Genomic DNA, 17122 nt, shown 5'->3' with positions numbered 1-17122 from the left:
TTAATTGTTAATAAAGAGATAACAGACAACCTATTGTTGAAATACAAATGAAATACAAAATATTACACGGATCAAGAAAGAAAATCATATATGCAACCACATGTTTCTTTGAATTCTTTTCTATTTAAGACTAAGAAATTTAGATTTCAATCGCGATTAAAACCGAAACGTAACATAAAAATTGAAAAGCAACAATTAAAAAAAAGTACACACTCACAGGCAGAATCATAAATAACATTTTATAACAAATAAGTTTTAATAGAAATTTATTACACAGTACGGATATAAAAGTTGTAAAGAATAAACGGTACCTGATTACTGCTGCCCATTTCCAAAGTGCTGCTACCATTAACACGAGTTTGTTGACCAGTCATGACTGAATTACAAACGCATGGCTCCCACTTACACAACTTACAAACACGGAGGTTAAACGCGCACTGAGTCCAAGTGCCCGCCCGTCTTGTCGTGTTTGCGTTGCATGCCGGGAGCCGAACAACAGATCCCCACCATATTAAAAAAAAAAAAAACAATCCCGCGTACCACCACAAGCAATTAGTAGACCTACTATTAGACACCTATCGCTGTCGGCCTGTGGCTAACGCATAACACTAATTGCACGGCGCGCTCTTTTCAACCCGAGGGCCACACGATTCCAGAAAATAACTTTAGATACAAATATAAATCATGATAAACACTGTAATGAGTATCGTCCGGCGAGAAACTGGAATTAAATGTCAGAATACCCATAAAGATATATTTTAATGCTAGACTGAAAATTATGAAATGGGAGTTTACTCACGAATATTACTAAGGTGGCTATCAATTCTTACTACGGTTTGTTTCAAACATTTACGACAGTGTTATTCTTCTTAACAATAAGTGTGAACTAACTTTTGTTCTACAATGAAATGGTAGTAAAACATGATTACATAGAAAATATATGTGTAAAAAAAAGTTGTAAGACCTACAGAATTATTATCAACAAGAAAAATTTATTTTTCTGTAACTGATCTCTGAAATGATACAAAATATTAAAAAAAAAAACAGCATTGTGCCTTTTACAATTACCAAGGTTAATTTTATTTATTAAGTTACCATGTTGCCATAATAGTCGCATTTCACAAAACACAAAAGTAAATAAGCTATTTAAGTATTTTACATGTGTGTATATATATATATATATATATATATATAAAAATTTCATAAACACATAGGTACAGAAACATTTTGTTAGCTGGTGAAAGATTTTGCTCTGATATTTGCACCTTCGGTAAAATGAAGCCATACAGTAATTCTTTTCTTTTTTTCCTGCTGTTCGATGTATAAATTTTTAGTGTTGTGTTGTTGCACTAATCGTGTAGTATTAATGAATGTCTCTTTTCAGGCGTATTTTTATGTTCTTGTTGTATTGGTTTTGATGATTTTTTTTCATGATGTTTATATTGACTTGTTTTCTTGAGTTTTTCTTGTTTTGTATTTGTTTAATCGGTAGTATGCAGGTTTACATACGCATATTAATAACATCTTGCGGCCCCTGTTAGCGAGCCCGACACTGCTTAGGCATCCGTAAATGGGATCCCCACCTCTTAAAAAAAAAAAAAAGACCAATTCTTATATGTCATTTTATACGGATTTGAATACTCGGTGATGAATACTGGTTGGGTTTCAATTAACCACACTTCTCAGGAATGGTCGAACTGAGACTGTACAAGACTACACTTCGTTTATGGTCATAATAACACCCTCTGAACTGTAATTCCTGGAGGCTAAACAGGAAAAAAGAGAGACCGTAATTCTTGGAAGCTCTAAATTAAATTGTATTCTATCAAATCTTATATGGAAAATTGAAAAAAAAAAATAGGTCCCAGAACTGTATTTTAATAGTTTTTTTTGATAAATCAGAAGTAAAAAAAAAACAAACAACCAAAAGATTGGGGATTGAAAAACACACTATTTTATGTTTGGTATAAAATAACTTTTTTAAATGGTTAATAAACATATATGGTTTAAACAAAACTTGTAAAGAATTTAAACTCTAATAAAGCCCACAGAAACTAAATACAAACGTAAAGATTTTGAAGTTTATTTAAAACAAAACATTTAATGTAGTAGATTTTAACTAGATATTAAACAAAAGCCGTCCTCCGTGGCGTGAGGCCTTTCATCTGGAAGTCCCAGGTTTGAATCTTGTTACACATGATTAAAATCTTGGTTTCACATGCTACAAAATTTTCATTCATTTTATCCTTTGAAGCAATACCTAACAGTAGTCCCGAGGGTTAAAAAAAGGTATTAAACAAAACAAATCTTTTAGTATTACAAAACAAAGAATTAAAATATATCATAAAGATACAATGAAAATAAATAAAAAATTAAAAATCAAATACAACATATCAGTAAAACAATTTATTTCATAAATTGGCAGTAGTAACAGCTGATTCCAAGAATTAAGTATTTTTATATTGCATTTAAACAGCAATAAATATTTAAATAAGTGAATGGAGTAATAGATGTATGTCACTGCCTAACAATGACATAAATTTTCCAGTTCAGAATGCGCAGACATCATTATTGTTTTTGAGTACTGCAATGGAAACACACAAGCTATAAAGCGAGAATGTCATCAAAGTTTTCTGTAGGAGAATTCTAACCAGAACATTTGCTTTGGTATTTTGGTGCTTATGTACCACTGGATCATTGCCATCTTCTTCAAATACTGTTGAACAGCAAGAACAACATTCTGATGGGGAAGAAGAAAATGTGACTGAGCTAAATGAATGTAGACTGGACATCAGTACCAGAATTTCTTACTGCACTACTTTACAACAAAGAAAGATACCCGGTGAATAATTTTAAAACTCATCCTTTTAACCTAAAAAAAAAGGTACAAAAATTACTTCCTTACAGATAAATTTTTGTCAATGGATTCTGGACAATGAGAAAAGTAATGAGATTGGTAACACTGCGAGCAATATGGGAATGCGGTGTCTATTGGTCTGTGCTAGACCGATTTGTTCATCCCTTCTGCAGGCTCTGTTCAGCCAACACATTATTTTTAACAGCACCATCAGTGAAGTTGGGTTTTTGTTGTGTTATGAAAATGGAGCATCGGAATTTGTGCAATCAAGTTTTTTGTTAAACTTGGGGAATCTGCGAGTGTGACCTTTGAAAAGTTGAAACAGACCTACGGGGAACATTGCTTATCAAGAGCTCATGTTTTCCGCTGGCACAAATCATTTTTGGAAGGCCGAAAACATGTTGAAGATCCACCTCGCTCAGGGAGACCTTCAACATCAAAATCTGATGAAAACGTTGAGCATGTGAGGGTTCTCGTGAGATCAGACCATCATTTAACAATAAGGATGATGAGTGAACAGTTAAATTTAAACACATTCACCGTACATCAAATTTTGACAGATGATTTGGACATGCTAAAGGTTTGTGCAAAATTGATGCCGAAAAACCTCACAACGGAACAGAAGGACAATCGAAAAAATGTGTGCATTGATCTTCTTGAGAGGATTGACAACAACCAAGAATTCTTCAATCGTGTGATCACGATTATATTCACCTGATTTGAGTCCTTGTGACTTTTTCCTTTCCCCGAAATTGAAACGTGTCTTAAAAGGACGTCATTTTGGAACTCTGGAGAACATTCAAAAGACTGTGACCGAGCAGTTAAAACACCTACTAGTTGAAGCCTTCCAGTGCTGCTAGAAGTGAGAACAATGACTTCACCGGTGTATAGCTGCCCAAGGGAACTACTTTGAAGGAGATAATATTGTTGTTTGAAAAAAATAAAAACTTTGGTAAGTAAAAAGTCAATCTCATTACTTTTCTCACACAGTTTGTAGATTCTATTTTGTTTACTGATGAAACCACATTTACTCAAAGTGGATTTTTTTATTCAAAAAACAATCACATATGGAGTCATGAAAATCCACACAATTCCATCGAAACCAGATACCATCACAGGATACACATAAATTTGGTGCAGTATTACAGGCAAAAAAACATTGGGATCAATTATTTTCGATGAGAATTTTTCTAAAACTTTTGCAGAATAATTTGCCAAATCTATAAATGTTCCTCTGATAAGAAGGCTTATGATTTTCCAGCACGATGGACAACTCCACACTTTTCTTTAGCAGTTAAAACAACATATAAATGCACCTTTTTAAACAAGTGTTTTGGACATGGTGAATCAATCAACTGACTTCCAAGGTCACTTGATTTAACACCTCTAGACTACTACCTGTAGGGCCACTTAAAATCAAAAATATATGAATAAAAGTGTAATACAAGAGTAGAGCAAGTTATTAGAATTACAAGTTCAGTACAACTAATACAAAACAATCTGTTGAAATATGGGAAGCCACCAGAAACATTATTTGTTTATCTACTGTGAAGAAGGACATTTTCAGCAGTTATTTAATTGTTTGTATTTATTCCAACACATAAAACCAACTATAAAAAATCATTACAAAAATTGACTAAGTTTACATGGCATTTTACCTAAAGTCCTTGCCTTAGGCTTTGTCAAATAATATTAGCCAATTTTTATTTAGCTTTGTAATTTTGTTTATATTACTTTTTTTTTCAATTAAGAAATGTTTACCGCCCTTTGTTTAAGATATATTTGTAGTTCCAATGACTGTAATCTAAATGGCAATCCTTTAAATATATACCAAATTAATATTGTATATAAATTAAATTAATATTGTCTATATATGACCAAATTAACATTGCATCTGGACTTTATCGGTACAGCACTTCTGAATCTAAGGTATAACCAACTGAATTTCACATGAGAAAAAATGTGAACTTCAATTAGCTTCAATTAAAATATGTGAAGATATAATTATATATGTTTTTTCTCTTTAGCAAATTTAATAGCATTGCTAATAATATTTCTATCTTCACTATAAATCTGTGGTTTTCTCATATTTATAGACTTGTCTATGTTTATACTTAAACTATTGCAAAATAAATACTAAAAGGACAAAAAGATAGATGATAAAATAATTACAGAAATACTTGTAAGACTACTTTAATAATACCTGTAAGTGGAAATTCAGTAAATAAACAATGCAAAATTAAATATTAATATCCATACTAAATGTTTTGAGGTATGAGGAGCACAAAAATACCATTTACTTAAAATCAGGTTTCTTATACATACATAGCCTAAGCATAAAATTTTGTGGTTCAAAAATCTCCAAAACTACAAGATAGATTTCATTGAAATTTAGACATTAGCAAGTTTATCTGAAGTTGTGCATGTGAAAATCTGAAGAAGATTGGTTGTCGTTCTTGAGTTACGCTCAATTTAAGGTAAAAAAAATCAGAGCAGAGCAAGTTAGAAATATGGTTCATTAATGACTCTGCAAGTTGTAATAATAACATTTCTTTATCTGTGGTTTCTATTGTTAGAAATATTTAAAAAAATATTAGAATATTAAAACTAAATTAACTTAATGAAAAGTCGGTCTTCTTGTGCAGAACTAAGCACAAGTTTTTTTATTTGAAAAATAGTTAAATATTGGAAAAGAAAACTTACTCATTTTAAAATTGCTTTCACCTAAAGATGTTAAAAAAGTATTACTGTTAATTGTTTCTCCATTCATAAAAGTTACTACTTAGTAACAATTATATTCTGGTTAATGAGTTGTAAATGGTAACTCTAATACTGCACGACCAAGTTAAATTGCATAATTCCATACACTCTTATTTCTTTCTGTTAATATATAGGATTTACCTTAGGGTAAAATTACTAATTAAATAAGTAATATGATCATTATTAAGGAAGATAATATACAGTTTTACTTAAGCTGCCATAGAATTATGCTGTAAATATTGCATTTCTCCCAAAGTCTAGATTCAAAGTTTTCTTGAATTCCATTACAACTACCATAAAAGTACTGTATTGCAATCTGTATGAGCCTTGGTGCTAATATTTTGATTTAATTTTTTATAATTTTTTTATCTAGTATATGGTTAAATTTAGCTGATTTATTCTTTTGAATCAATACTTAGTGTTTTTCACTGATAAATTGACAGCTATATACTAATTTCAAATGCTGTTATCATGAAATTGTAGGTCTCTTTTAGCTAATATATGGAATTTTTTCTTGCAATTACACAAAGTTGAAAATGTTCATATTTTTAACCATTTTCATGTTTTTTTGACCATTCACAGTAACCATAACAAATAACCAACTGCAAATATACAGTGAAAAGAAATGTGGAACCCTTGTCAGTATACATTATGTCTACGTGGCTTAATACTTACATTACTTCTTTAAATGTTGTATGTAATTTCATCTGTAAAATCAATTCAGTTTATATCTCCACTACTTAAGTGAGTGGAAAATCTTTTCAAATTTTCTAAAAACTTTAATTCTAGAAAAACTGAATCACAGAATTTAAGTACCTATGGTCAGAGAAATTTTTATGTTTTTACTCTTGTTAACCAGTTTTTACATAAACTGTATTTTTGTGTTCTTGTAATTTTAGTCACAAGATACTCAGGGATTGAGATTAAAACATAAAATGTTGTCATTTGCTTCTTCACTACTCTTTTTAGTTATTATACCTCTTTCAATTATAAGCAAGATAAGAAACAATATCCATTTTTTTTAGAACAGGAAAACATTTTCAAAGTTGATATACCATTATCATAGGAGTGATCAAAGGAGGATCCTACAGGGAGAAATTTGCAGATATATAGCTAGATGGGTAGGGCAAGAGAAGCAAAGTAATGAAGAGAATGTTGAATACAAGATTGGACATTATTAACAGGATGGTGAAAAAAAGAAAAAAATGAAGACCCAAACCAAAATTGAAGATTATGGCTATATAGAAAAAGCACCAGAGGAACAGAGGCTGGAGAAATGACGAAACCCAGAATAAAGAAAAAAGGTGTAGAAGAAATAAATATGAAAATTAAATTTCACTCGAAAGTAAATTTCACTCAAATATCAAAGAAAGGTTAGCCAAGCCAAAGTCTATGTGAAAACCTGCACCTTAGCCTTGTTTTAAAACCAATATTAGACAATATACATTTTAATACCACATATTCTATTCCATTTTTGTTTGTGTTTTCACTTTAGCCTAAATTGTCTAAACTTAAAGAGTCAGATGGACAAGCCGGTTCAGCTAGTAAGCAGGTTGTAGCACTACTTGGAGCACTAAGTATATAAGGAAGTTGCAATTCTAAAACTATATTTATTTATAACTGTAGCCCGACCAAAAGCAAGACCACCTACTCTACTGCTATACTACTTAGACAAGTTTACAAGCAAACTAGTTTGATTTCACCAGTTAACGCACTCACTTTGGTATTCACTTCTCACATTTTTAATTCTGTTGAAATATCTGAGGACAATCAAGCTTAATATCATCTATATTCAAGCAAACTGTTCTGTAGAATCTGTCAAATAAGTATTTTAAGGACACAAAAGTATCTGATGAATAGGATGAAGCTGTTGACTGCAGATGAATAGCTGTGACTGTAATAACAATTAAATAAAATTTATATCAACAACCACTAAAGATGTAAAAATTCACACTACTCTGCACGTAATTACAACTCATAATATAAAGACTAATTAAGAGTCATTTTTTCAAATTTTAAAATTACAGATTTATTATTTTATGTGTATATTAAACAATTACAATTTTAACTGAAATGAAAAGATATATTTATTACCCAATCTATATATGTATATATAAAATAACAAAAAAATACATTTTTTAGATATTAAAATCAAAATAAAATAAGCAATATAATAGAAACATCAGTCTATACAAAACCCCCAACAAATAATATTACAATAAATTTAAATTCTAACCATCCATGGTCACAAAAAATTAATATATATAAAAATATTATATCTAGAGCAATTCATTTTATAAAAAACAATAAAAATAATGAAAAAAGAAATGTATGAAATAAAAGAAACAGTAATATTTAAAGGTTTTGACAGTAAAATTATTAAAAAAATGTATAAAAAGCAGAATAAAAAAAATCGAAATTAATTTTACCAAAATACAACAGCAAAAAAATAACACAAAGGATTAATAATAGTTTTATACCAAAAATACAATTACACAATTAAAATAATAGAAAAAAATTATTAACATGTACATGATAGTGTGTAATAAATATAAACCAAAGGGATAGTGTGTATAAACCAAATAATCATACTAAAAAGTATAAATAAGAGAGGAATATATAAAATTAAGTGCAACGAATGCATTAATATTCATATTGGTAAAACTAAGAGATCATTTAGAAAAAGATTTGCAGAAAATTACACAGCATACAAAAACAAAAAAAAAGTATATCTAATGTAGCCGACCATATGTTAGAATGAAAACATAGTATTACAGATTGCAAAAATAACTTAGAGATTTTGGAGATTTGTAATAATGAAAGTAGGCTTGTTTATTCTATCAAACCTACTTACAAAATGGGGTAAAACAATCACCTTTCATTATAATTATGGTAAGTTCTGATTTTGTGGCTTGATACGATAACTTTCAATAAAATTCACCACTTATCTGTTAGAATGCCAAAATAAACATTCTGCTTATTGAGAACCTATAAGTGACATCAAAATCACAATGGAGGTGTCACAAATATATTGCACTTGCAAATATATTGCTAAAGTTGTACATATAGAAAATGATACTATGAAATGTATTAGTCAATTTTTTAGCAACACGCATGATGGTATTCACATCTATAAATTTTAAAACAATTATTGTCAAAGCTGCAAACTGTAAAGTTGTTAGGAAAATATTTATTTTCTTGTTTTTTTTAAGTTTAATTTGATTGTAGATAAACACAAATTTTATATAAAAATAATTTCTTTTTAAATAATAAAAAATAATTAAATTTAAAAAAGAAAAGAAAATTCCAACATTTATTTTGAAAGAAGTAGTTTTCTCATCTTCAAAATTTATAATTATCTGTTTGTTAAGTTTTTGGAGTACCTTAAACACAACCAATGAATATCTCAAAACCTTAGTTAACTCTGAAAATATCTGTATAAATTTTACGTATCTAGCATGAAATTTAAACACTTATCTAATAATTTAATGACTGAATCCACACAAATTAAACTTGGTATAAAAAATGAAAGCACTTGTAGGGTACAATAAGAACTAAAAGAGTAAAGGAATCCAATGCCAATTCTGGACTCTAGTATATCTTCTGTGATAATTTCTAAACAACATAAAATTGTAGGTAAATCTTTTGCTACAATATGCTATAAAAAAAAATAAAGATAAAATTTTTTGTAATGTTTTTGATTTCAGTTAACCACAAACAAATCTCATCAAATTGAAGCGAGGGAAATCATGGTATTCTTCATTTGAAAACACCATTCCACACATTTTAACCAGAACAATATAAATGAAGAAAGAACTTAATAAATATCATCACTATGTTATTCACTTCAACGCCAACAATGTTAAGAATTTTCACTTTCTTTGTAACTGAAACAAAAAAAATAAAAATGAATATGCAATTCTGAATAGTAACTCCACATTACTTATGTAATGCAATTTTTGGAGTAAGTAATTACACTGCTTATATTCCATGCTTCTTCTATATCACAGTAAAGTAATTATAATATAATACTGGCACTGGAATTATTAGAAGAAATCTAGCATTGGCATTGTTATAGAAGTCAGAAGGAAATTAAAAATATCAGTTAGCAGGCTTTCTTTTGTACTCAACAATTTTTCAATCCATACAAGCAACTTAAAAAGAAATAATAACTTTTCATTTAAAGTACAAATGTACAGAGATTACAGTTATATTTGAATGACTGAAATACTTAGAAGTTTTACATATAAGTATATCTGGTTACTAGATATTTCTACTAATATTCTTTGTTAGAATATTAGACTGTTAATGAAGAAACTTAAGATTAACTATTAAAGTAAAGACTAATTGTATAAATAAAATTTCCACTTAACAACAATTTAAAAAGTGTAAATCCTAAAATTCTAAAATTTAGAAAATCCCTGAAGATGGAGTAACAGCTCCAAAAGTGCAAGGGTTTACACTTTTTAAATTGTTGATAAGTGGAAATTTAATTTATATAATTGCATTAATACCAACAGTGCCAAATGCTTAGCAAATTAAAACTAATTGTATTCTTAGAAAAAAATCTACTTTTTTATCTAAGTTTTTTTTAATAGATACAATTCCAAACTTTGTGTACAGTGATGGGTACTACTGATTTCACTAAATACAACATGTACAACATAATGTATAACAGTTGCTAAAGTATTTATCAATTATAATGACTAATAATGTAATTACCAATATTATTTCAAATTTCAATCAGAAGTAAGAATCTACTGAAACTGTGCATGCTATAAGTCTATATTGACCATCTGTAATATTGAAATTCTCACTCTGATTTTATGACAGTACATTTTCTGAAAGTATCTATTCAATCTACACATGGTTTTCTTACAAAGGTATTTGAAAATTTTGTAAAATCATTTATCTCCGATAATAAAAATGTAAACAGCTTCCAAATGAAGGATGTTCAAGTAAGTAACCAATATATTAGCTCTGTATTTGCTGTACATAAAAAACAATCCAGTGATCAATGAACAAAGAATTAATATCTTGGCTTTCTTTATCACGTAGTTTCTTAATACTCCACAGAATGTTCTTTACATATATACTAAGTATAACAGACAAAGTCAATATGTTTTTTCTCAAGTAAAAACTTTCATCAAATATATGAACGATTCTCAGATGCACACATCAGTTGTCAAACGGTGTTAATTTTATCACTCAGATAAACTGACAATTGCTAATGGGAGTAAAGTCTCAATTCTGGGCATAGAATTCAAGAAATAAAAAAATTAAAGATTTAAGAGGAATACAGAAAAAAGTAAATGAAATTAAAGTAACACAAATGAAAAAAGAATCTTCAACCTCACAGAAATTCCTCAGCAGATTTCTGAAGAAATAAGATACATTACACCACAATGTATCTTATTTATACAGATAAACACAATATAAAGAAGGGAAAATTCATAAATACAAATTCGTGAAGAATGTTTCCACTTATTAAAGAAACTAATTCAATCTCTGTATTAACAAATATGACAAGGATTTGGTCAGTCAAAATTTTCATTTATTCATTTTAATTCTTTGCAGTAAATCTTATTAATGATTATTACAGTATATCTTGTAACTATTCTTTCATTATTAGTTTGATGAATATTTGGGTAACTTACCCATCAGTTCCTTAGTAAAATGTGTGCAACTGAGTCACACAAATTTAAAAATATGTGCAATTTTCTCTCACCCAAATATATATTAAAATAAACATATTACCAACACAAAACATATCATGCATTTATAACAAAAAAAATATATTTTTATTAGTAAAAATAAAAACAATTAGTACACAAACAGAAATAAAAAATAATCCAGTCAAAACAAAATTTCAAATGCAGCATTAAAATACTCTTTATCTCTATATTTAAATGTCTTAAAATACACAAGTTATACAACTTGAAGAGGCTTGGGGATTTGCTTAATAATTTTAACTAAATATATTCGAAGCTATCCAAGATTTTTTTAAGTTTGAAAATAGTATGATTAAACTTTAACTGAAGTGTGAGTTGATGATCATCCTCAGGAGAGGAGGAACTGAGGGCTGGAGTGTTCAGTGTTTAGACTCAAACGATTGAACTTATTAGTGAATTTTGTAAGGTTCTTTGGTGTCAAGAGAGTTCTCTGGACTTCCCAAGACAATGTGTTGGGTCGTCTGTTGTGGGTGGTCGAGTTTGATTCTCTTCAGCGGCTGAGACTACCTAGTGGGTTAATGGTATGTAAACATAGTGGGTGGGAGGATGATTGTATGAATGTAAATGAAGAGTGTAGTGTTGTATAGCCTCAGATCGACCATTCCTGAGATATGTGGTTATTGAAACCACAGATCCACTTAACCACCAAAGAACACCGGTATCCACGATCTAGTATTCAAAATCTGTATAAAAGTAATTCTTTTCAGTTTCCAGGGTGACTTTACAAAATATATGTGTTTCTTTTGTTTGTGGGATAGCAGGGCTACAGATAAACACTAAGCAGTTAAAGACTGACCAAAATGAAATCAGTTTACCCCAGTAAGGAAAATGTTGTCAATATTCCCCTTGTTGAAGCACACTGTATTATTTTACCATCTCTACACACAAAACCAGGCCTGAAGAAAAATTTTGTAAAAGCATTAGACAAAGATGGAAATGGCTTTAAATATTTATCTGTGGTTTTTTCACAACTAAGTGAAGCCAAATTAAAAGAGGGAATATTCATTGGGCTACAAATAATAAAATTAATTCATAAAAATATATTTGACAGCAAACTGAATCCTAAAGAACTAGCAGCATGGAAGTCATTCAAAGATATCATTATTGGTTTTCTTGGAAACAAAAAAGCTGAAAACCCATGACCAGCTTATAAATGAGTTTATAGTTAGGCTGAATGTCATTGAAAATTTATTTTTTACATTCTGATTTGGACTTCTCTTAAATTCGGGTGACATTAGCGACAAACAAGGAAAACGGTTCCACCAAGTTATAATGCAGATGGAACAATATTATCATGGCAGATGGGATGAATCTATGATGAGTGATTACTGTTGGATGATAAAAAAAGAAGTATAAAAATAAAAGACGTCACTGAAAACAAAAGGAAAATAAGAAAAAAATAAATTAAGATCAACATATATGTCTGGGAAATAAAGGTAGGAATTTTAATTGTAATTATTATTTTTTTTTTAATCTATTATTTAAGATGTTCATCAATATTTTAAAGTCATAACTAAACATCAGAGGGTGATGAAATAAAACTGATTTCATTTTAATATTCAGCATAAAAATACATTCTAATCCACCTACTTTTATCTGTTCCAAATATTTTTTTTTTTGACCTGTGTTATCCAAAATATAAACATATGAAATAATGTTAAGGTAAATACAATTTAAACATATTTAAAAAAATTAATATATAAAAAAAAAATATTTTTATATTAAATATAAAAAATAATGCACAATTCAAAAGCCACATTGAAAATTATTTTGAGCATGTATTGACATAGCTAATGAATGAATAGAATGCAGAAAATTGAGTGGTTTTAAAAGACTTTAATTAATTATTTAAAAATTCATCCACAGAGTAATATTGTTTTTATAAAAGAAAATTGTTTAATTGTATGTTAAATAAAATGGTGGAATGAGTTTTTAAATGATTCAGTAATTTATTAAAAATGATTGTGCTTCAAGCACAATAAGGCCGTATCTCATAAGCTAAAGTATTGTGTTGAGTTATATACAAAAACAGTGCTGTTGTTTGGTTTCGAGGGTGGGTATTAATATTTATTACAAAAAAGTGACTATTCTTTTTAGCAATGATTATATGTTCATAAGTATAAATGCAAGGCTAAATTATCATATTCTAGTCTTCTAAATTTTTTTGAATTTTTGAGGGAGCCTCAAGTGACAACATTAAACTTGAGAATATACATAAGATAATAAATATTTTATAATGATGACAAGCTTAGCATTCATTAAGGCTGTTGAAACCAAAACAATATGATTTGATTTTGTGACAAACAAAATTAATTTGATCATCCTAAGAGAAGCTGTCATCTAATAAAGCATCCAGAAATTTCACTCTTTGGGTGATAGAAATTATCATTAATGTAATTCTATTTATACAAAATTGTATACATAGACTATGTACCTAAACCTGAGAATTACAATGCAATGGTTTTATCCATTTTTTAAGTTAAATAGTTACAATCTGTTCAGTGAATAATTTTTTGAACTACTAACTGAAAATTAGCAATTCCTTTTAAATAAGTATCTTCAGATGTAGATACAGTTGAACTATTTGCAAAGACGGTTACAATGAAGGGTTTAAGATTTTGAAGCAGGTCATTAACAAAAAAAAAAGAAAAGAAAAGGAAAAGACCAAAGATTCACTCCACATTCTGCATCTTGAAGTAAGTATCCTATGTATTGTGTATTCTTATCAAAAAACTAAATTTCAGCAAACTGTTTATGGTCAGTAAAGTATGATTAACCAACTGAAAGAAGCTGATAAGGATTCTGATTTTTTTTTCAGTAAAATATATGGAACTAAATCTAATGCTTTACTGAAATAAAAAACAATTGAAAATGGAATCGTTTTGTTATGTACAATTTAAAAAGTTTTCCAAGAACTGGAAAATGGCTGAATAAGTTTTCCAGAAACTTTTTAAGAAACTGTTTTTCTTATAACCATGCTGAAAGTTTGTAAATACATTAGCTATGCAAGAAATATTAAATCTATTTTCAAAAATACTTTAGAAAATACAGACAATAACAAAATTTATAATTTTATAAATTAAGTAATGAAACAACAGCCAGTACTAACAAAAATGTTATTTTTAAAGATAACATCTAAATAGCTGCAAAATGTACTTTAGAAGAAAAAACCAGTATTTTGAAAAAGTCATTTAATATTTAATAAATTTAAGACGTTATTACATTTGGTCATTGTGTTCAATAAATTTACATGTATGTATTTACAAAACATTTTTTGCTAAATCAAACCTAAGGAGTAACATACATTACTTTTTTTTACATACTAAATAACTAAAAGACAATAACTTACTGGCATTTTGTACAGGTGTAAAAAACAGTTTGTCCTTCATCAGCTGATCTCAGCTGTAATGTTGCATAAGACATTCTATCATTATCACATTTAGGACAACGACGTTCAACTACTGGTCCTTCACTTTCAGCTGTACCATTCATATTCAACTTTTTAGTACCAGTTGGTTTACTATTAAAATAGATTATGTACTTTCTATCTGGTTGCTGAAAAACTAAAAAGAAAAATAAATAAATAAAACAAACTTCATCAGCTGATTTATTCAGTGTAGTTATTACAGTAAGGTTAAGACAAGGTTAAATGAAATAATTAATTAGTGAGTTCATCAGAAAAAGAAAATAGCTTAAAACATTTGCACTTTAATTCTGTTGTATGACGGTTATTAAACTGAGAAATAAATTAATATGAATGCAACTGCAAAAAAAAACATTACAGTATTATTAACCACATTAACCTCAACATTGGCTTTACAATATTCTTATTTAAATGTGTTTACTTCAGTTAAAATATTTAAGATGTCAAAAATATTATCCTTCAACAAAAAAACACATGATTCACATGGTAATAAAAAAGAATTATTACTTTAAGTAATAAAAAATATTTATTAAATAATTAACCTTAATCATCTCGTAACAAGAAACATTAAAAAACATAACTTGAATTTGGTTTATTAATTTAAAAATCTATGGCAGTTAAAAAAAAAATAGATAAATTCAATTCTAATTCAGATTTTTCTAATTTTTCTAATTCGAATTCAATTTCCTGTACCCAAGTACTTCAAAAAAATGGGAAAATATATTTACATACACATGCAGCATTATTTAATAGTCTGTGCACAGAACAATTCTCATTTGTTCAATAAGCATAGGTTGAGGCCACTTTCTGTAATCAAATATTTCTCTACTAATATGTAATCCATATGATTTGGTAATATCATTACACAGTATTATTAATCTTTTTGCTTTTGAAAGCAATGCAATCAAAACATTTTGAAATCTACAAACTGGCACAATATTAAAAAATTAATCCACAAATTGGACTGTTTAATCACACAAAAGCCACAATACTAAACAGTTTCCAAAACATTTAAAATGAGTGCTACTAAGATCATCATCTGCAACACCATGATTAAGTATATACCATATATTTAGCAAGTTATCATAATTTTACTAACCTTTAACATTTCGTAGTTATCAATGAACTATATTTCTAAAGAAATTCACCAAGAGTAAAGCCATTTTGCTACATACTCGCACGTTTTGATGAACTCAATCTACTTGAAGAGGGCAAGTAAGCAATTTACATATACACTCAAACCTAACCAAATATATTTTTAAACTGATATAACAATTTAGAATATTGTTCACTGCTAGAATTCAAAATGATATCTTGGAATATCACTCACGCTGCATTAAATTCAACTCAATATCTGTATCAGAATGAAATTTTACTTACTACCAAAGCATTAGCATCCTGATTAGATGAGAAATACATGTGCATATTCATTTATATCCATAATAATGGATCTAAATGAAAATATGCACTGAAATCTATTGATGTTGTGAACAAAATATGATTATCATATAAAGGCTAATTTAAATGAATTTCAGGGGTTGCAACAGCTATGTAATGAAGTTAATTTATATGCAAATTCACAATGCAATTCTACTAGTAATACTTCATGCAATAGATTAGCACACAGTGTAACTTTTTTAAGAAAATAAACTGCTACAGAGGTATAATATGATAATCATTAAATAAATTTTCAAGAGAATAGTTACCTTCTGGTCCAAATTCTGCTTTACAAAGCAAGCACTTTACACCACCTCTTTCTGGCAACAGAGGTAAAATTGAGCCACAGTGTTGACAAAATCCTGGCTCATTACAAAATATATTTTCACCCATATTATAATTTAAACATCAAATAAAAATCTCACACACATACACACAATCAAAGAAACATTTACTGTAAAATTTCAGCCCAAATTAACAGGGGAAGAACCTGCACGCGACCAAATGACTTCAGCTAACATGCCGTAAAACTACTTAAATGAACTAATTTTAGGTTATGTAATGATTTCGTATGCTAACACAAATGTCATAAGCATTCATTATATAGCGTAATCAAGAGTAATACACTATATAATACAGATCTTTATTTTTTAATCTGTGCTGCTACATTACCGTGACGTAAGGTTATGTTTTACACAAACCCATGTGTTAAACAAGTTGACAAATACAGAATCTGCAAAAAACTCTCCTATAAAGAGAGCGACTACATCAAATTGCAGAATTTTTTTTTTAAATTAAAATTTAAGGAAAAATTAAGTAATTTTTTTTAAATAAACAAGATGAAAATTAAAACTGAAACTACTAGCATTTGATAATGGTAATAATTTCTCAATAGATACGCAAGTAATTTTC

General features: G+C 28.5%; 2 protein-coding genes across 5 annotated transcripts in view; both read right to left on the bottom strand.

Annotated features, from left to right (window-relative positions):
• Nucleotides 1-442, bottom strand: part of ome (dipeptidyl peptidase 4 omega) — a 392854-nt gene extending 392412 nt beyond the window's left edge. Inside the window, exon 1 of the mRNA XM_075355199.1 lies at nt 312-442. Within this exon, the coding sequence (XP_075211314.1) occupies nt 312-374 (63 nt within the window). The 5' untranslated portion in view covers nt 375-442. The remainder of the gene's footprint in view (nt 1-311) is intronic.
• Nucleotides 443-2391: 1949 nt separating this feature from the next.
• Polr1H (RNA polymerase I subunit RpI12) lies at nt 2392-17100 on the bottom strand. Of its 4 annotated transcripts, none has more exons than XR_012755038.1 (4): nt 16480-17100; nt 14699-14912; nt 7337-7511; nt 2392-2872 (listed from the first exon to the last, which is right to left on the bottom strand). XR_012755038.1 is itself a non-coding variant. In XM_075355198.1 (3 exons), the coding sequence occupies exons 1-3, from the start codon at nt 16601-16603 to the stop codon at nt 2860-2862; spliced, it is 351 nt and encodes a 116-aa protein (XP_075211313.1). In that variant the 5' UTR covers nt 16604-17078; the 3' UTR covers nt 2392-2859. The 4 variants fall into 4 exon arrangements, 2 of the variants coding, with proteins under 2 accessions (XP_075211313.1, XP_075211312.1); XR_012755039.1 differs by having other exon boundaries at nt 7356-7511; XM_075355198.1 differs by lacking the exon at nt 7337-7511 and having other exon boundaries at nt 16480-17078.
• Between the last annotated feature and the right edge of the window lie 22 nt (nt 17101-17122).

The sequence above is a fragment of the Lycorma delicatula genome, chromosome 2 (genome assembly GCF_047948215.1).
Source record: "Lycorma delicatula isolate Av1 chromosome 2, ASM4794821v1, whole genome shotgun sequence".
NCBI classification, from domain to species: domain Eukaryota; kingdom Metazoa; phylum Arthropoda; class Insecta; order Hemiptera; family Fulgoridae; genus Lycorma; species Lycorma delicatula.
This window is presented reverse-complemented; position numbering and strand designations above follow the sequence as displayed.